Here is a 19,597-nt window from a genome sequence, read left to right on the forward strand (position 1 = left end):
TAAGTAAAGTGACCTTAAGTAGAAACACACATAAACAAGGTTATGTATCTGCTGGTTGAGAAAAACGTGTGAGTAGGGGCTTGCAGCACCAAACCTGGTGTTTACCTGGGTACAGTGGCTCAGCTCACACATGCAGTATTTGCAGCGACTCTATATTCACTGCTGTGAATAAAAATAATCGACTGTATATACAGTAGACCAAGCTTCCAGGCTATGTGTCTTCCTTTAGAAATGGCACCTTTTCATCTTCTTCTTCCGGTGTCTCCCTCCCCCAGAGTACCTCCCTGCTGCCCCAGTTGGTGGCCCCTCCATGTGCAATGTGGTTATTTTCCGTGCACACTGGGCCAGTGCACAGTAGGCCTGCCAGCTGTTTGATGATGCATTATGTCACGCAGGCACCTCTTTGGGCTGAATGAGCAGGCACTCCGGGGGCGGGCACCGCAGTTTGGACGGAGCTGCTGGAAAGCCCCAAAGTCAAGCAGGAGAGTTCCTGGCCAGTGGAGAAAGCCTCTTCTGATGACAATTATGCAGAGGGATGTGCCCCGCCACCCCGCCCCGGGGTTCTCACTTAGTTGGAGTGCTCTGCTTACTCCTTTACCTCATCACCTGTGTCTGTCAGTGCATCCCATTTCCCAAAGACATGGGCTGGAATTTAGGTGGAGCTGCCTCTTGTCCAAAGTGCAGAAAATGCATAAAAGTGAAGCATCCACTAGTAAGTAACATTTTGGTGTGTTTCCTTCCGTTTTTTTTTTTCTCCTGTGCACTGTCACTTCCCATTATATCTAATCACTTCCCGTGTCATTATAAAACTCCATGAACAGCGTTGAAAGGGCTTCATCATATTCGCTAATGTAGGAATAACATAGTTTATGGAATCATTTTCCAATTGTTATGAATACTCTCGCAGGGGGCATGTTTATGCGTCATTGTCTGCACGGCTGGTCACTTCGTTTGTGTCAATTCCCTAAAAAGGGATTACTGACTTAAAGGGTGTGAACATTATTAGACACTTGCTCCAACCACGAATCACTTTCCAGGAAGCCTGTGCCAGTCTGCCCAGTGAATCCATGTGAAGGCAACATGAAAAGACTAGGGTGGTGACTGCGTGGCTAGTGAGCACTGGCACGAGCTGTCACAGCCAAGAGGAGAACACGGCCCAGAATTCAGGGCATTGCCAGGTGGGGGCCACTTTGGATGGCAGTGGGCGGACATGTTGGGCCTGAGGTCAAAATAGAATTAAGGGATGGTCCGGACCCACGGCCTGTCCATTAAGATGGAGCCCCAAAGAAGAAGGAGTTTAGAGTTAGAGAAGAGAACCGAGGATGAGATTGGGCAGTGTCCATTCAACAAAGAGAACCCACACTGGTACTTCCTATAGGGGGTTCCATGCCAGGGGTAGGTGCTAGGTGCTGGCATGCTGAGTGAGCACGACGGGGCTCCGAGGGGCCCAGATGACAGCCCGCAGTCGGGCTGAGGCACAAGGAAGCCTGGAGCTTGGCAAGGGGTGGCCAGCTCAGGGGGTGCTTGGGGCCCAGTGGGTGGGGGGAGCCATCTATTCGCCCACTCCTCTCTCAGAGGGGTGCAGTGTGGCCAGCTCTGGGGCCAAAGCATGCTGGATGAGGAACCCTCTGCCCCCACTGGATGTTGATGGTAACCAAAAACAGGAAAAGATGCTTTCTTCCCACTCAATCTCCTTCTAGCACCTCCGCCACCAATGCCAGCTGCACAGGTGGAGATATTGACAGAGCGGGTGCTGGTGGACATGTACCAGCTGGGCTGAGCACCAACCTCTGTAGTTAATGAAGGCCAAAGGGCAGGGACTGGCCACAGAGGTCTGAAGAAGGTGGGACAGCAGTGGCTGCAGCCTGGGAGGCATTCAGGGTGTGCTGTACGCAAGCCGGCCAGTTCACCTTCAGGCCCACTTCTGTGGGTGTCGAGCTTGGGCAAGTCAGTCGCCTGTCTGCTGCTTCCCGTCTGATAATGGGGCCACTTCAGGACACTGTATGGGGAGTGAGAGAATTCCTGTGAAGTTGTAGCTCAGGGCTACGCACACACCACATACCCAGCAGTGCTGGCGTCATCACCATCAGCACCATCATGTTTACTTCAGCAGCTCAACTTACTCGGGCTCCACTACTCACTGGGCTCAGCAACCCACCCCCTTTTGGACGGCTGCCAGTTTCTCTAGATCCATGGGCCAAATTCCTGGGGCTTTAAGGAGAGATGAAAATGTGGAAAATGGCCGGTGCTCTCTTCTGCTCTTCCCCATATTTCATGGTCCACACAGGCCTCTTGAGCCACGTGGCCCTTCTGTTTGCAGACCAACTTGAGTCTGACCTGGGACACTGAAGGGAAGCTTGCCCAGCAGGCCCCAGGGGGCGGACGCCAACACCTTCCCCAAGCACATTCTCACAACTGGTCTACCTTTACTGCGTCCAAAAGACACTGAGAAACTAGGGCAGCTGTAACCACAGAGGACATCAGGGCTACTGCAGTGTTCCAGCTCTTGAATTGAGCGGGACTCCCCTGAGGTAGCAGGATGGTGTGAAGGTGTGCAGGTGGCAGCGCCCCGCCACGCAGGCTGCTGAGCCGGTAGGAACAACCATTGAGTAGTCTCAGATGTTCTTCCTCAGACTTAAACGGAAATAAACCTAAGAGTTGTATCCATTAAAAAAAATCCTGGGGCCTGGAGCTGAGCGGAGCAGTTCAGGAGTGATCCCTCGGGGAACCTGGGGGCTGACAGCATCTCCTCCATCCTCCTTCAGCAGGAATGTGGGCGAGGGGATTTCAAATACCTGTGCATCCTAGGACATCTGAGAGCTAAAGCCCCATTCTCTGGACCAAACAAAATAGGATATATGACCTTACATCTGGTGTGAGCCTGAGTAAAATTAAATAACTATGCATAAGAGAAATAAGTTCGAATTTCGATTCGCTTATTTGCTACGAGCCTGCTGAGAGTCTCCCAGGGGACTGCTGCCACTGACAGACAATGCCTGTTGCAGGGGGCACCCTGGGAGTCATACTTGGGTAGCAACACATGGACAGCTTAAAAATTTTTATTTTCACTTTTTTGTTTTATAAACTTTCTCTAATGAGGACATGCTCTTAAAAAATCAGTATGTATATCCATACAATGGAATATTATTCATCCATAAAAAGGAAAGAAGTACTGATATCTGCTGCAATGTGGAAAAGACCACATGCTGTGTAATTCCATTTTTGAAAAGCCCAGAATTGACGAATCCATAGAGGCAGAAAGTAGATTGCTGGTTGCCTGCAGCTGAGAGAGGAGGAAGGGAAGTAATTGCTAATGGGGACAGGTTTCTTTTTGGAGTGATGAAAGTGTTCTGGAATTAGAGAGTGGTGATGGCCATACAACTCTGTGAAGATACTAAAAACCACTGAATTGTATACTTTAAAAGAGTGAATTTTATGGTATGTGAATTATGCCTCAGTAAAGCTGCTATTTAAAAAATTCAACACATTTTTAAATTTGGGAGTAAAGGAAATGTTACATCAGCTTATTAATTATAAAAAAGAATAAAATAAAAACTGTGTTAGAGAACACTGGGCCTTTATTGGCTGGGAGCCCCACTGGGTGGGGGGGTCACAGTGGAGGGGCCCAGCATTCACCCTCCCAGCCGCATACACCTTGCTGGGAGCTTCAGAGGCCCACACAACTCCCACCCCATATGCCTGTCCCCTGCATCCTTCAGGTCGCTGAGGCCTACCCTGCCCCCATCCGTCCTCCCAGGACACTTCCCCTACCTCCCACTCTGCTTTCCCAGTACCTTTCCCCTCCCCTGTGGGACCTGAGTTCCCAGAGGACCTGGGCTCCCTGCTGTCTCTCCTGCCTGCTGGGGTGGGCTCCACATAGTGGTCCAGGAAGCCAGTGGCCCCTTGTGGTGAGGAGCTGCCTGCCTGTGCTGTGGCCTGTGGGAGGGCTCAAGGCAGTGGCCTGGCTGCACTGGATCGGACGGCTCGTCTGCCCTGGGCTGCCTGAGTCCACTCAGAGGCAATGCCTGGTGTCTGAGCTTCCTCAGGCGAGGCCAGACTTCACTCTTCTGACTGGTGAGCCTGCAGGGGCCTGATGAGCAGGGTGGAGGGTGGGCCCTTTCTCTTCCCTCCTTCCATGAGAGAGCTTTTGTTGAACACTGACTACACCCCAACACTATTGGTCATGACCATTATGCCCATCTCAAAGATGAGGGGTGTTGTCATCACCAGCCTGGGGCACACAGTTTGCAGGGTGTCTTCTACAGACCTGGCTCATGCCAGCCTTAAGTTAACCAGTAAAGCAGATGGGCAGTGCTTGTTCTCTGCAGGGAGATGGAGGCTCAGAGATGTTATGTGACTAGGGTAGGAATACACAGCAATCCTGGCAAAGTTTTGGTCCCAAGGTCTATTCAAGGAAGCCTCAGGCTTCCCTTTCCTGGATCCCAGGACCTGGTCCAGAGCCCAGCCCAAGGTTCCTTGCAAAGCGGACTGTGATCTCCACTAGCCGCTTAGCTGGACATTCCCAGGGTCATGGGTCAGCAGAGGACAGAAGCTCCCTGTCACGGGAGGCATGTGAGCAGGCTGCCTGAAACCACCCCTAAGGGCTCAGAGTGCACACGGCCCTCAATCAGGGCAGGTTGTCTCTGCTTCCCCAGGGCCTAGGCTGCCCCTGTGATGTGTGGGGATACTGCTGCCATACTACGCACATCTGTGAGCTGTGGATGGGCAGCAGCCCACAGGCAGTAATGTGACTGGCCAGCTGTTTCCTCCATTACCAGGCAGGCACCGTGTTCACATTCCACCAGTGCGGCCCTTTGGGAGAAAGGAAGAGGCCCAACCGGCGTGCATCTATCTGGAACATGCATAGCTCTGTCCCTTCTCAGTTTTCCCTTGGACAGGCCTGGGCACTCCTGTCATAGGTTTGGGAGCCAGGGTGCCCTCGTGGACTGACTGAGAGAGAAATTGGCAGTCTTTCAGGGCAGACAAACAAGGATGGTCAGGCTGGTTCTTCCGGGGGTCATACTGAAGCTCGGCGAGAGTGGGACTCACCCAAAGTCACACAGATAGCAGGGCAAAGTTGGGGTCTCTAGCCTCCACAGGGAAGACAGAAAGATATTCAAACCACCGCTGCGGGGAGGACCCTCACTCTGCGGGGTCTCGCTCGGATCCCTACCTTGAAGGGTCTCCCCAGGCTGGCAGAGCTGGTGTCTGCTGTTATCCCTTCCTTGTCTGGACTCTGCTTTGGATGCCTATCCCACAAGTAGATGTGGGAACTGGAGCCTGTATTTAGCAGGAATGTGTCAGATGCCTGGCTCAGTGCCAGCACGCTGTGGCACCATGACTCTGCGGGGAGAAGTCCTGATCTGTGGTGTCCGCCCATTTCCATGGTGTAAATGTAAATTCTCCCAACATTGCCAGGTGTCTGAACAAACAGAGTTGGGAAGAAATGCCAGCCCTCACGAGTCAGTCTCTGCTGGCTCTGGCACCCACTGCCAGAACCCTGCAGGGTATCAGGAAGTCCCGCTGCTCTGGTAAGTCACTTGGCACCCACCCTAACTGTGATGATTTGATATCGCTTGAGTTACTTTGTGCCAGGGTCTCCAGGTCGAGCAGCCCACGGGCACACCCTGAGTCTGAAAGTTTCTGTGTGGTTGACAGTGTGCCCGGCCTAGGGGCAGAGACCAACATGAGAACCTCCTGGCATCTTCCCTGGGCCAGTTGCCTCCCTGTGCCTCCGTTTTCTCCTCTGAGGTGGGCCAATGACTATACACTACAGGCTTATGGAGGACAGGGTGAGAGGTGTGAGCTCAGTGCCTTGCGTGGAGTAGGGCTTGGAAACTAGTAGTGTGGTCTTTGTCTTATGCTACCTCCCTGCAGTAAGGTTCAAGATGTCCAGGAGAAGGGCATGTCTGTAGGACAGAAGAGGAAGGAGGAGGGAGAGATGGGGGTTGGGGGGGGAGGTGGCATTTAACAGAAGTGGGTGAGGAAGAACACTGTGGGTCACCAGGCTTCTGGAAGGTCTCCACACCCTTATCGACTGACATCCCAGTTCATCCTGTCTTAGGAGTTCTGGGATTTAGGGCAGATAACTTCTGCCTTTGGGGCCTCAGTTTGCTCAGCTGCAAAATGGGAATGATGATTGCAGTACTGGCCTTCCTGGAGAGGTGGTAAGGTACTGTTGGATTCCGGTCTAGTGAGACAAGAGTACTTCACCCTGCAACCCGGCTTAGTCCCTGTTGGGATGGGGGTGGGGCTCAGACTTTTTCTTGAGGTCTTCCTGAAGGTGGAGAGACCACAGGTCCTGAGTCTTAGCCTTCCAGCCTGCCCATTCTGCCCTGACACAGGGCTCAGAGGTCTGGCACACCTGCTGTGCCAGGTGAGGCGGTGAACCTGTGCCTCTTCTCGGGGACACAGGGGGCCCTCCGCGGCCAGCAGCCTCGCGGGGCAGTCCTAAGAGTCTCGGGGGCCAGGAGTGCCGCCGGGAGTGGGAGTCTGAGGGATGCTGTAGCCCTGCGCGGCTGTGGGGCCAGGACCTGGGCTTGTGCCTCCGCCTGAAAGCCGGCCCGCAGGTGGCCGCGCGCGCCCGAGGCCAGGTGGGCGTGCCAGGCCCCGCCCCGCCGCGCCGGCCAGGGGCGGGCAGCAGACGCCCCGCCCTCCTAGCGCGCCGGGTCCGAGAGTGTGCGGAGAGCCGCGGCGCCGAGCCGGAGCAGCACGCGGGAGCCGGGCCTTGCAGCAGGCAGTTCCAGGGAGCCGCGCCGCGACCCGACCCTGAGAACGACCCGGGCCAGGAGCGCGGCCTCGCCCTCTTCGCCCGCCCCGGCCGCCGGGCTGCGGGCATGGACGGCGCCCGCTGGCCCTGTGAGTGCTGAGCCCCCCGCCCGCCGCCTTTGTGTGCGTGCGGCGCCGCCGCAGCCCCATCCCGGCGCGCCTCTACTGGGCCCGGGGCCGCGTCCTTTGTGGAGCCGCCGCCTGGCCGGTGTCTCCTTCTCGCGCAACCTCCCTGTCCGCTCTGCAGCCTCACCTGGGGCCCCCAGGGACAGCCCAGCAGGCCCCCTCCCCCAGGGCTGAGCAGGGTACGGCCCCCTCCCCCCAGCCCGGGACTCGGGGTCACGTCTGCAGCCCCCTCCCGTGGGACCGCGCAGCAGGCCCCTCCGGCTGCCGGCCGGGCGGGCAGGGTGGGTCGGGCGCGGGCCTCACGGCGGCGCTGTCTCATCCCATCGCCTGGGCAGGTGCGGCGGGGCCGGCGCTCACGCGGCCTGTGTGTCCTTGCCCGCAGAGATGGACGGCGATGGCGGCCGCCTAGACGCCCCCGGCGCGCTGATGGAGGCCGGGAGCCGCGCGGAGCCCGCGGGCATGGCGGAGCCGGCGGCGGTGCCGCGGGCGCGGGCGGCGCGGCCCGGGCCGCAGCGCTTCCTGCGGCGCAGCGTCGTGGAGTCGGACCAGGAGGAGCCGCCCGGCCTGGAGGCGACCGAGGCGCCGGGCGCGCAGCCTCCTCAGCCGCTGCAGCGCCGGGTGCTGCTGCTCTGCAAGACGCGCCGCCTCATCGCCGAGCGCGCCCGCGGCCGCCCTGCAGCCCCGGCGCCCGCCGAGCCCGCCACAGCACCCAGCGCCCCTGGCCCAGAGCCTGTGGGTGCGCAGGAACCCTGCCTGGACCCCGCGCCCGACCCCGACGGCGGCCCCGCAGAGCAGGCGGCTGCAGCAGAGAGGAAGGATGACGCGGGGGGCCCCGAGGCAAGGCCTGACCCCGCGCGCGCTCGCCGGGACGAGCCCGAGGAGGAGGAGGACGATGAGGATGATCTCAAGGCCGTGGCCACCTCCCTGGACGGCCGCTTCCTCAAGTTCGACATCGAGCTGGGCCGCGGCTCCTTCAAGACGGTGTACAAAGGGTTGGACACGGAGACCTGGGTGGAGGTGGCCTGGTGCGAGCTGCAGGTGAGGGGCGCGCTAGCCGCAGGTGGGCGGTGGGCGAGGGCTTCCCGCGTGTTCTTGTTCCTGCGCTGGTCCTGCCGAGCCTTAGACAGCCCTGGGGCGTCCTGATGTCACCCTCTGTGTGGGTGGCCGGCTGTGCCCGGGGGCAAGGGTGGCCTCTGTGTGGTACAGATTGCGTGGTTGAGGCGAGACCTCCTGGAGTGTGGCATCTAAGTGGCACAGTGTGGCCCAGGCTGGAGAGTGGGCACTTGGAGGGTGTGTCTGTTAGAGCCACTCCTTTTTGACTCCTAATTCCGGGGCTGTACTGATCCAGGCTGTCTGGACCCTAGTGTCTTTGCAGGAGCAGGATGGGCCATGTCCGGCCTGCAGGGCCGTGTCCAGATCATCTGGTGGCTTGTGAACTCTGATTTGCTCTTAAGTGAGCGTCTACCCGTGTCTTGCAAGGTGTCGCAGGTGCCCCAGTTCGGGGTTCCTGAGAGGCTTCTTTTGACCCAGGGTCTGTGTAAGGTGGGGCCTGGTGGGCCCTGGGCCTGTGGGCAAGGCCTGGAAGTGCTGACTGGCCTCTGGGGCTTTCTAAGTCTCTTCATTCACAGAATAGGTGTGTGAGGTCTTAAAACCATGTCATGCAAAATGCGGTGGGTAGTTTGTTTGTTTGGATGCAAAGGCTCTGGGCATGCATTTTTCATAACCTTGCCCTTACGTTGGCTGTGTCAGCCCTAACCCCGGAAGATTATATAAACCGTAATCCGAGCTGTCCTGGGCCAGCCATGGAAGCTCTGGCTGTGCCTGTCACAGCGGGTATTTACTGTCCCTCTCTCTTTTGGGGGGGCAGCTGTCCAGCATGGGCTGGCCTCAGGGGTGTAAGCCTACCCCAGAGCCCTGTAAAGTTAGCCAGGCCTTCCAGGTCTGACGCAGGGCCACCCGCCACACTGCAGGCTGCCTGTCTTTTTGGCTCAGAAATGAGATTTGGTCGCTCTGTCTTCCAGGCCCCAGCTGAGGGGGGGCCTGCACACTTGTGTGTGTGTGTGTGTGTGTGTGTGTGTGTGTGAGAGAGAGAGAGAGAGAGAGAGAGAGAGAGAGAGAGAGAGAGAGAGAGAAATGGAGAGCGAGCGCTGGGCTAATTTGATGGTGCCTGCCTGTCCTCAGCCGTTATCCTGAGACAAAGAAGTCCAGAGGTCACCCCTCCCTGAAACCCCTTGGTTCACCATGGAAATGTGGGCCTCCCAGGGAGTCCTTCAGGAAGAACTGACAGCCCGTCTCCCTCACAGCCCGCTGAGAGGTGGCCTGGGATCCCTGGGGTGTGCTGAGGATGGCATGGGCGTGAGTGGGCACCACGGCTGTGAGGATGCAGACGGAAGACGGCAGAGGCCAGGAGGCTTCCTGCTTCTGGAGTACGACTGCGTGCCTTACTTCCCCACCGGCTCGCTCTTGCCAAGTAACTGGTGTGGCACTCCACGCACCCACGGGTGCTCTGCTGTGGAGTGCATGCCGAGGGGTGACCAGGAGGGGGGCGCTGCACAGGCAGCTCTGGGTGACACCTCAGCAGCAGCCCGGTGATCTGGTTGAGGCACTGCAGGTGCTGTGACCCTTGGAGGAAGAGCTGCTTACTTTCCATTCCCTTTAAGGCAAGGCAAGTGGTTCTGCCTCTGGGTCCACAAGCAGAGCTCACAGGGATGGAGACTGCCTGTCCAGGGGTCTTTCACTTCATTCTGGGTGGTAGTGGAAAGACCGGAGATGGCTTCCTGTGACCAGGAGTTACTGGGAGCCCCAAGTGGGCAGGGAAACCATCCCTGTATCTCTCTCAGTAAGAGGGGACTGTTAACGTTTGCCTAGGGCTGGTGTGCAGCATTTGGGGTCTGCTGGGTGGGGCTGAGAGGGACCAGCTTAGGACAGCAGCTGAGAACCTGCTGTGTCCAGCCTCTGTTTCTCCTACTTTATTCTTGAGGTCCTCCCCTCCCCGGTCACCGGCAAGGACATATGGCAGAGGGGGATTGCAGTATCATGGGAAGAGGCCCCTGGCATGGTGTGGCCGTCCACTTAGGATTGGAAATGAGTGTGGAGAGTAGGGTGGCAGGGTAGGCCTCTCGGACCACTGCATCGGGCAAGGGCAAGGGGTGGTACGCTGGCTCTGTGCCTGGGGAGGGGTTCACAGTGTGGAGATGTTCTTCCACCCGGGCGCCCTCTGGATTCCCGGGCAGCAGGGCTCCCACCCAGTTGGAGGCGGCTCACCTGGGGCAATGCCTTCAGTGCAGGGAGCTTTATGGAATTCCTCCCGCCCTCAGACCCTCTTCCAGAAGGGCCTTGGCCAGCAGCTTTGGAAGGCTGCGAAAATCCACCCTCCGGAGTCTGTTTCATTCTCCCATCCTTGGGATGCATTGGGGCCTTGGCATCCGTTGGCCTCCCCCAGAACTAAGACAACATGACCTGCTCGCTTTTTCTGGGGTTCCCTGCCAAGGGAGGGAAAGGCTGCATTTCTGGACCTTGAGTCTGGCTTGGAGGACGTCAGATCCCCGTGACTTCCAGTTTCCTTCCTATTAGTGTTGAAAGGGCTTTGCAGAGAGAGCAAGATGTGTTCATCTCATAGCGAAGGACAGCAAGATATGTCACCTCCTGAATTCTCCAGCCGTCCAGAGATGACACTCATTTTGAGGGAAAGCCATTTTAAAATATTACTTCCTTGTTTCTTTTGTTTTGAATGAATGTTTATTCCTGGCATCAGAAATGTTACAGTAGCAGTGGAGGAGGTGCGAACGCACCCAGGACCACTGCCCTTGCTCTGGGCATGTTTTCCATGTCCCCATGTCCTTCTTTGGCCATCTCTATTCCTGCACAGACCCTGTCCTGTCAAACAGTGCTCAGGGAGCTGGGGGCCTGTCGTTGGCTCTGCCTGGGGTGTGAGGCATGTCTGGACTCCTGACCTGTGCCAGGAGGCTCAGGGCACTCGCTCACCTGCTGCCACCTCTGTGCCTGCGTGAGTCCTGAGGAGAGAACATGTAGCCACCCCGAATCTGGCCAGCATCCAGAAGCCTAGTTGGAGGCGGCCTGTTGGCCTTTCCTGGACCACCTGCTTCTTCCGTGTCTTCCTCGGGAACTTGGAGAGAGCCTGTTTCAGCGCCTGCGTACATGCTGCCCCTTCTGTCTGGCCCCCTGCCTTCAGGGGAGATGGGGTCTTAGGCCCTCTGAGCTGCGTCCTCCCACAGAAGGCTGCTGTGACCTGCTGCTACAGGGTTGGGCACTGCCTCCTGGGTCATCCCACCTGGAACCCATGTTTCCCATGCTGGTGTCTGGGCCCACTCCCAGCATGGGGGTCATTCTGCCTTTTCGCTGTCAGTCCTTAACCCTTTGCCTGAGTACTTGTAAGGCCCTCACGGTACCACGGGCTGAGCACCACCACTGTGGACAGGCCCTGGGCTCCCAGGTGCTGTCCTGAAGCTGTCTTGCTGTTTCGTGCTGCCTGGAGGTAGCTGGGCTCCTGGGGAGCGGTGATGGCCTGGCCTCCAGGCTGGGGAGGGGTTTGCAGATGTGGGCACCACAGGACCCGATAATTTGTGACCTGCTGGTGTTCCCTTCGTGGGGCCACAGAGACACCATGTATTCCCAACGCACCTGCCCCAGCCAGATGTCTGTGTCCTGTTCACCTGTCTGTGCCCCGAAGTGGATGCGTGCATGGAGGCTTGCTGTGTGCGGCCGTGCCGATTGCACTGGTCCACTCGCTGTCCTCAGAGGGTGGCCAGTCTTCCTGTGGTCGGTGCAGCCCAGCACCCAGTCCTGTGGCCACGGCTGGTCCACTTGTACCGGCACTGAGCTCACACAGATGACCTTGCACAGGCCCACCGCCCTTCACAGACAGCCAGGCATATGCTCTGCAGTACTGGGCAGCCTTGGGATGGGGGCGGGAGGTCCCTCCAGTGGCCTCGTCTGCTTTCTGAGGGGTCCCAGCAGCGGGTGTGGGGAGGGTAGGAGGGGCGTGCTGAGGAGATCCCAGCACCTGCATGTCGGAGCAGGACGCTTAGGGCTGCAGTCAGTTTGGCAGGCGGTCGGTCCCCTGCTTTTTAATGTTTGCTCATCTCCTAAGGCCTTAATTTTGTTGGGAGAGCTGTATTTTGAAATCTGTGTGTTGCCAACACTGACTTGTTTTCTCAAGTGACACCACGCGCCACGCCAACCATGGTTCTGGTTTGGTTGGTGAGAAAGATTGGTGCCAGCTGCCTAGAGGCCTGTGAAGATGACTCTCCTGCTCCCCTGACAGTGCAGAAGTGTGGGTGCACAACACCCAGAGGTCCCGCCCCTGCCCCAGGGGACACTGGCTAGACGGGTGTGGTCAGTGATGGCAGACAAGCAGCCTGAGCTTCGGGTCACCGTCATGGCACTCCGGGCACTTGTGGCTCCTTACCTGTTGGAAGCAGGCGCTCCCGAGGCCGGGCACGTGCCTCTTCGGGTATCCTTGGAAGCCCTGACGTGTGGGGTGTGATTCAGGCCCTAATAACCCAGCAACTTGGCCCCAGAGGGAGGACGCCCAGACCACCTTACTGTCTAGGAGGGCTAGTGGGCATGTCCCCCTCTACCCCCCCGGCCGTTTCCAGGTGGTGGCTGGGGGCTTACACTGAGGGGGGGGGAGCTGTCTGGTGGGTTGTTGTGGGCCATAAAATGATGGCGGCGAGAAAAAGAATTGCTAAGAGGAGGATATGGAGGTCATGTTCCAGAAGGTTCTGGATGCCAGGTCCCGTGCTTAGGGCTCAACAGCGCTAGTATGGTTCGTTGGCCCAGCCAGCATTTGTTGAGTGTGTGCTATGGTTTCACCCTGGGGGCATCGCAGTGATCAGGACAGACCTCACAGAGGGGCATTTGGACAGGCCTGCGGGACGGTGGGGCTGGCGGGGGGAGCCTGTTCTGCCGTCATGGGCTGGTGGGCTTGCCTGCCACTTTTCTGGCAAAAAGGCTTGGACTAGCAGCCTTCCATGTGGCTGTCAGTGTCTCTTGGTGCCTGTGGCTTGGGCCGGCTTCAGGCCAGAGCTGGGTGATTGCCCAAGGTGATGACACGGAGCTCCAGGTCACTGCTTTGATGGAGGAGAACTTGACCTGATCCAGCAGAGGTTTGGGCTGCCTGCCTGGGTCTCCTTTGCCGTCCGCCCTGGGTGAGCGGCAAGGTGGGCCCCGGTGTCTGCCTGTGCTCGTGGGAATGTGTTTAGGAGCCTTGCAGCCAGGCACACAACAGCCCAGAAGCAGGGGCCATGCTACATACATTAGACCCCAGCCCCACAGCTTCCCAGAAGGGTGGCCATGAGGAACGCACCTGCCTCTGTGAGCCTCGGTTTACCCCTTTGTGCCATGGGGATGGTGCTAGCCCACTTCCACAGGGTATGGAGACTGTTGAGAAGTGTGCCTGGCATTGAGCACAGAGCAGGCATAGTGAAGCCTTTCTCCCCCATGCTTGCTTCCCCTCAAGTGAACAGCTTTAAGAGGCAGAGGTTGAAGTAGAGAATAAGCTGAACGTGGAGGAGCTGGGAGACCTGCCCTGTGGCAGGAATCAACCCCTGGGTGGTATGGGACCTCAGTGTAGGTAAGCCAAGCACCCGGCCCTGTCCAGCCTGTCCAGCCGTCTAGCCACAGACAAGGAGAGGGTGTGAACGCAGCAGCTGGAGTCTCAAGAAGCAGGTTAGGATCTGCCTCTGGCCACACCCGGTCTAGGGGCTGTGTGTGGGCTGAAGAGGCCCCCAGCAAGGACAGTTCAGGACAGAAGCACAGCCCTTCTGAGGGTCTGCTGCAGGTTTTCCTGCTTCAAAGAGTTTTCAAATCTGGTTCTGTTCTCAGGAGGGCTGAATTTTAAGATTACCCAGAATACTTGATTACTCTCTCTAATTATGTCAGCTTTCTTGAAATATATAAAGTTTTTTGGAAAAGAATGAAAGAGATCAAGATGGTGTGGTGCTGATGAGAGAAGAGATAAATAGATCACTGGAATAGAATAGGAAGCTTAGAAACAGACCACATCCGTGTATAGTCTACTGATCTTTGATGAAGGAGTAAAGGCAACACAGTAGAGAAAGACGGTCATTTCAACAAATGGTGCTGGAACAACTGGCTATACACATGCAAATAATGACTGGATGCAGACCTTACTCCCTTCACAAAAATGAACTCATAATGGATCACAGACCTAAATGTAAAATGCAAAACTATAAAACTCTTAGAAAATAACATAAGAGAAAACGTAGCTGACCTTGGATATGGAGATGACCTTTTAGGTACAACACCGAAGATATGATCCATGAAAGAAAAACTTTATAAGTTGAACTTAATTAAAATGGAAAACGTCTGCTTTGCAAAGGCACGAAAGGAGAATGAAGACAAAACAGACTGAGAGAAAATCTTTGCGAAACACACATCTGATAATGAACTATTATCCAGAGTATACAAAGAACTCTTAAAACTCAACAAGAAAACAAACTACTTGATTAAAAAATGGGCCAAAGACCTTAACAGTCACCTCATTAAAGAAGATATTCAGATGGCAAATAAACATATGAAAAGATGCTCTAAATCCTGTGTCGTCAGGGAATTGCAAATTAAAACAGCAGTGAGATCTCAGTGCACACCTATTAGAACGGTGAAAATTCAAAATACTGACAGCACCAAATGCTGACGAGCTGTGGAGTAATAGGAACTCTCCTTCTCTGCTGGTAGAAATGCAAAATGATGCAGCCACTTTGAAAGACAGTTTGGCAGTTTCTTACAAAACAAACCCTTACCATAATCCTGCAAGTGTTCCTTTGCCTTTTACCTAAAGGAATTGGAAACATGTCCACACCAAAACCTGCACACGCATGTTTACAGTGGCTTTATTCACAGTCGCCAAAACGTGGTAGCAATCAAGATATCTTTTGGTAGGTGATGGATAAACAGACTGTGGTCCATCTAGACAATGAAATAGTATTATGTGATTAAAAAAGAGCTATCAAACCATGAAAAGACAGGGATGAATCTTAAATGCATATTACTAAGTGAAAGAAGCCAGTCTGAAAACACTGCACATACTGTATGATTCCAAGTATATGACATTTTGGAAAAGGTAAAACTATGGAGACAGTAAAAAGAAAAGTGGTCACCAGGGGTTTGGGGGGCATGGAGTGATGAATAGGAGGGCAGTGAAAATACTTCGTATGATAAAATAATGACGGATACATGTCTTTATACATTAGTCCAAACCCATAGAGTGTGCAACACCAAGAGTGAGCTATAAAGTCAACTACGGAATTACGTTAATAAGAATGTGTCAATATTGGCACGTCAGTTATACAAATGCAGCACGTTAGTGCAGGATAAGAGGAGGCTGTGTGTGGGGGGTAGGGAGGGAGACTCTGTGGGAACTCGACTTTTTGCTTAATCTTTCTATAAACCTAAAACTTCTCTATAAAATAGGCCTATTAATTAAAAAACAGCACAACAGCTACATTACAGAAGTTTGCAGAAATGAAAAAAAAGCGCCCATAATCCAAGTGAATACAATTTATTATTTTTGCGTGTTGCCTCGAAGTTTGTTCACACACACGTATCGTTTTTATAGATACAGCTGCAATCACAGGGTGTCAGCATTTAAAACCTTTTTGTTTGGTTCTGGAGTGTCTCGGCACTGTTGGTTTGTGAGGAGAGGCTGTGGTTTAGGTGCTCATTCCCTTCTCTGTGCATGTTGCTCTGGTCCTCGTGGAGGACTTTTCCAGAAAGTTCTGCTCAGCGATTCCTGGCGGAGCCCAGGGGCTGGATAGAGCCTCCTGGGCCAGAGAGGCTGCCCTGGCTGTGGGCTCCCTGAGTGTGTGCTTCCAGGGGCTTCAGAGCTGGATGGGCTCAGGGAAGGTGGTCCCTCTCACGCCCACCTCCGCTCGAGCTGGGCATATGTTTCAGTGTGCAGGAGTGAGGTCTCCACAGTGGCTTCTGAAATTAAAGACGTTGTGCTGTGAGCCCTGCGCAAACTCATGGGCAGAGGAGCTGGTGGAGGTGGGGGCGCTGGGCAAGGGGCCTGGTGCCCTGGAGTCCTGGTGGTTTGCAAAGGGCTGTTCTGGCTGGGCTTCAGGGGCACCCACTTGGCAGGGAGGTCCAGGCCTGGCTGTCAGCTGGCTGTGGGCGGGACGCAGGCAGGGAGGCAGGAAGGAAGCTCTGGCGTGTGAGGTCTGTCTCACTTCTAGACCCTCGTGGGAGCTCATTGGGTCCTCAGAACCAGCTGAGGGGTTTCAGGACTCTTCACAGATGAAGAGGCTCAGGGAAGCGGAGGGCATATCTGAGCTCACAGCAAGAGCCAGCGGGTGGCCTGCCTCAGGCTTCTGGCCTCATGGTCATCTTCCTGTGTGCACAGGGTCGCACGGAAAGGCGTGGGGAGCGCTGCTCAGGCAGGCGTTGCTGTTGTGGGACTTCTCAGAGCCTGTAAAACACCAGCTGTGTTGTGAAGCTCGAAGAGGTGGGCGTGGGAAGTACCCCCTCCACGTTTTGTTCCGTTTTCCCCGCGTCTAATGGGACCAGGATGGGATCCGGTGAGGGTGGGTTGGGCTGTTCTTAGAGGTGCAGATTTTCCCATGGCATGTCTTGGCTCCGTCGCAAATCCTGTGGGACTCCCCTCCCATTTGTCACTGGTGCCTTGGAGTTGGCAGTGCTTGGAGCTAGACATGGAAAGCCGGCCTTGCCCTAGGGACTCCCCACTTGTCTGAGGCCAGAAGCTGCAGTGGAAGGACCTGTCCTCTCTCCGATGCCCACTCTTCCCCCAGGCCCCAGCTTTCTGGGCTCTGTGTGTGCTTGCTCAAGCGTGGTGGTGCTGGAAACATTCCCAGTTACAAGCCGAGTGTGGCTGAGCAATGCAGACCTTCTGATCAGCCCTGGAGCTGAAGCCTGCAGATGGCAGCTCCAGGGCCCTAGCGGCCAGCAGTATTGGCAGGGGCAGCAGTGCATTCCGTCTTGCTCGTACTCCCCTCAGCCGCGTTGCATGTGTCCCCAGTCTTTATTGCTTCAGGTTGGCAGAGAGGCTGCCACAGCGCCAGGCATCACAACCATATTTGAAAACAGGAAGCAAGTGGGTGATTACATGGAGGTTAGTTTTTGGTTTCCACATTTTAATCCATAAATGAGTGTTTACTGGTAACCCTCTTTGGTCTCTGTGGCTAGAATGGGATTGCAAGGGCATCTGGGAAAGGCTTGATGGCATAGACAAGTTATGGTCTCTTCCCTGGGGCTGGGCACAGTGGGTTTTGTTGGTAGGGAGGGGTGGCAGGCTGCGGGCTGGGGCTCGTGCCTGTGTCAGTCTTCGTTACCTCATCCCCACAAGGTCTTCCTGTGCTCAGGCCCTTCTCTGCCTGGGCTCCCGGTCCCTCCAGGGGCTGTCTGCCCCTCCCTGCCCCACCCCTCTCACTTCCCACCTCTAGTCCTGTGACCCTGCCTCCGGACCTTCCCCTCTCCCCTTGTGGGAGCTTTGTCCTCAGCCCCCAATCCAGTGTTCATTTCTCCACGAACTTTTTGTTTTGAAAAACTTTGACAGGGAAGTTGGTGTTAGCAGTTGTTAACAATGGGCCACGTCTGCTTTATCGCTGTATCTCTGCACACATTTTCTTCTGGGCCATTTGCGCCTCACCCTGGTACTGCAGCAGCGTCTCCTTAGGAACAAGGGCGTTTGCGCACGAAGCCACAGCTGTGTCACGCTCACCTCTAACTCGGACACTGTCAGCCATGCATCTGACATAGACTGTGTCTCCCAATTGTGCTCAGCAGTTTCCAGTTTGGATCCAGGACACAGTTGAGTGTTGTGTTGCATCCGGTTGTTATGTCACTTTTAATCTAGAACAGTCTCTCCACCATTTTTATTATTATTTTCGAATCTCTTTTGGTTTTTCCTTTTTCTGCTACAGAGACCATGTTCTAGACTTTCTGGCTGTCCTGCAGGTGCTGCAGTTCTGCCAGGTAGGAGCCAGGCTGGCCCCCTGCAGGCAATGCCAGCTGGGATCTCTTGGCTGAGTCCCATCCGCATTAGTTGATGTAGAAGTAGGGCCACTGCGAGGGGTTACTGTCCTGCCCCCATGACATTTGACCTGGGCCTCAGCATCTGGGGCTGACCCTGCTGGAGTCATCGGGTTTTTTGGGAAGACGCTGATCATGTTGGTCTCTCTCCCAGTGCGCAGTTAGTGGCAGAGCCGGGACCTGACTGGGCCGCTTGGGGGTGCGCTAGGAGGCAGCACTGCAGGGTGGTCCTCCCACGTCGCAGGCCGCCCAGCCTCCTGCCTCTCTGTCCCTGAGCCCAGAACAGGCGGCACTGCCTGTTTTGAGGGAAATCACTGGCGCTATACTGGGCCCCTGGCGCCAGCTGCACTGACTGCAGCAGGAGGCCGTGCAGGGGGATTCGCGGGCAGGAGCTCCCCAACCTCCGGGGGGCTGTCCTCAGAACTCGCTGCCTGTTTGAGGCTCATGTCTGCCCCAGCGCTCCTGTCATCCCGCGGTGCATGATGGGGGAGGGGAGGGCTGCATACCCCGTGCACCAGCACTGGACACCTTCCAGTGAGTGGGACCTTTGAGGACCGAAGGGCTGCCAGGCGACGGATGGAGAAGCCACCGAATGGGGGACGTTTCCAGCTCCATAAGCTCCTAGGAATGTGGTGGACGTGAGAGATGCTGAAACCTGAAAAAGAGAAAACTACCCCAAATCTCCTTCCTGTGACACAGCAGTTTTCACTTTGGTACGAGTCTGTCTTGTCTCTTTTTTATGTTCTTGCAAAGTCATAATTGTAGCATCCACGTTAACGTGCGGTGATGGTGAGTCACCCAGAGGGCCGGGCCCCCCGCCTCAGCTTTGTTGAGAGCCCACCTCAGGGGTGAGTGGCCCCCAGCCTCCTGTCTGCCAGGGGGTGCGTTCAAGGTGGGCTCAATGCTGTCCGTGCCCCTGGAGCTCGGCCCTCATGCCTCTGGGCTGGGACACGTTGGGGCGTCTCCGCTCGTGCCATGTGGGCTGGGGCGTTATAGCCTGGCTGCTGCCGGGACCCCCAGAAGAAGGTGGCTGCCGTGCTTGTCTTCAGGGCAGGAAGTCATCTTGCCAAGTTGGCCAGCAACAAACTATTGACACCTGCCCGACAGGTTCTGAGGAATTTATTTAATTAAGAGGTTCAAGCAGGAGAGTGAATTTGGCTTTTTTGGAAGAATCATTGCAGACTTGAGGGGCGGAGGAGAGAGGACGGGGAGCAGGGCAGGGGCGATAGCGGGCGTGTTTGTGTTGAGGGCCTCTGGGCAAGGGTTTCAGGGAACCCCCGCCAGCCTGAGCCTTTTTACACAACACCAGTGACTGACCTCAGGGACCCCAGCGTCGCTGGTTATCGGAGAGAGGTGCCCCTGCCACTTCTTCTCTTGCCCGCCCCAGAGTGTGACGGGCTGACCTGCGCTCCTGTGCTCAGCGGTCAGGGATCTGGCGCCTGAGGTCTGGATCTGGACGGCCACAGCCACAGGCAGAGCGGGCTAGTGCTAGAGGACCCTGTGGGACAGTCTAGATGGCTGCATGTTCTCGGGCCCTGGGGACGTTCAGCACCCAGCCTGGCCCTGGCCACACCTTGGAGCTGTGACCCATGGGTGAGACGATGTAGCATTTGCTTTGGGATGGTTTGCCTGCCTGACATGACATGGAGGGTCGGCTCGTCACATGCACCATTGG

At 56.0% G+C, this 19,597-nt stretch overlaps 1 protein-coding gene across 1 annotated transcript in view; it reads left to right on the forward strand.

Moving 5' to 3' along the window:
- Window positions 1-6,700: 6,700 nt before the first annotated feature.
- Window positions 6,701-19,597, forward strand: part of WNK2 (WNK lysine deficient protein kinase 2) — a 110,558-nt gene continuing 97,661 nt past the window's right edge. The window contains exons 1-2 of the mRNA XM_033122000.1: window positions 6,701-6,858; window positions 7,277-7,932. Of these exons, the coding sequence (XP_032977891.1) occupies window positions 7,279-7,932 (654 nt within the window). The 5' untranslated portion in view covers window positions 6,701-6,858; window positions 7,277-7,278. The remainder of the gene's footprint in view (window positions 6,859-7,276; window positions 7,933-19,597) is intronic.

This window comes from Rhinolophus ferrumequinum, chromosome 12 (genome assembly GCF_004115265.2).
Source record: "Rhinolophus ferrumequinum isolate MPI-CBG mRhiFer1 chromosome 12, mRhiFer1_v1.p, whole genome shotgun sequence".
Lineage (NCBI taxonomy): Eukaryota > Metazoa > Chordata > Mammalia > Chiroptera > Rhinolophidae > Rhinolophus > Rhinolophus ferrumequinum.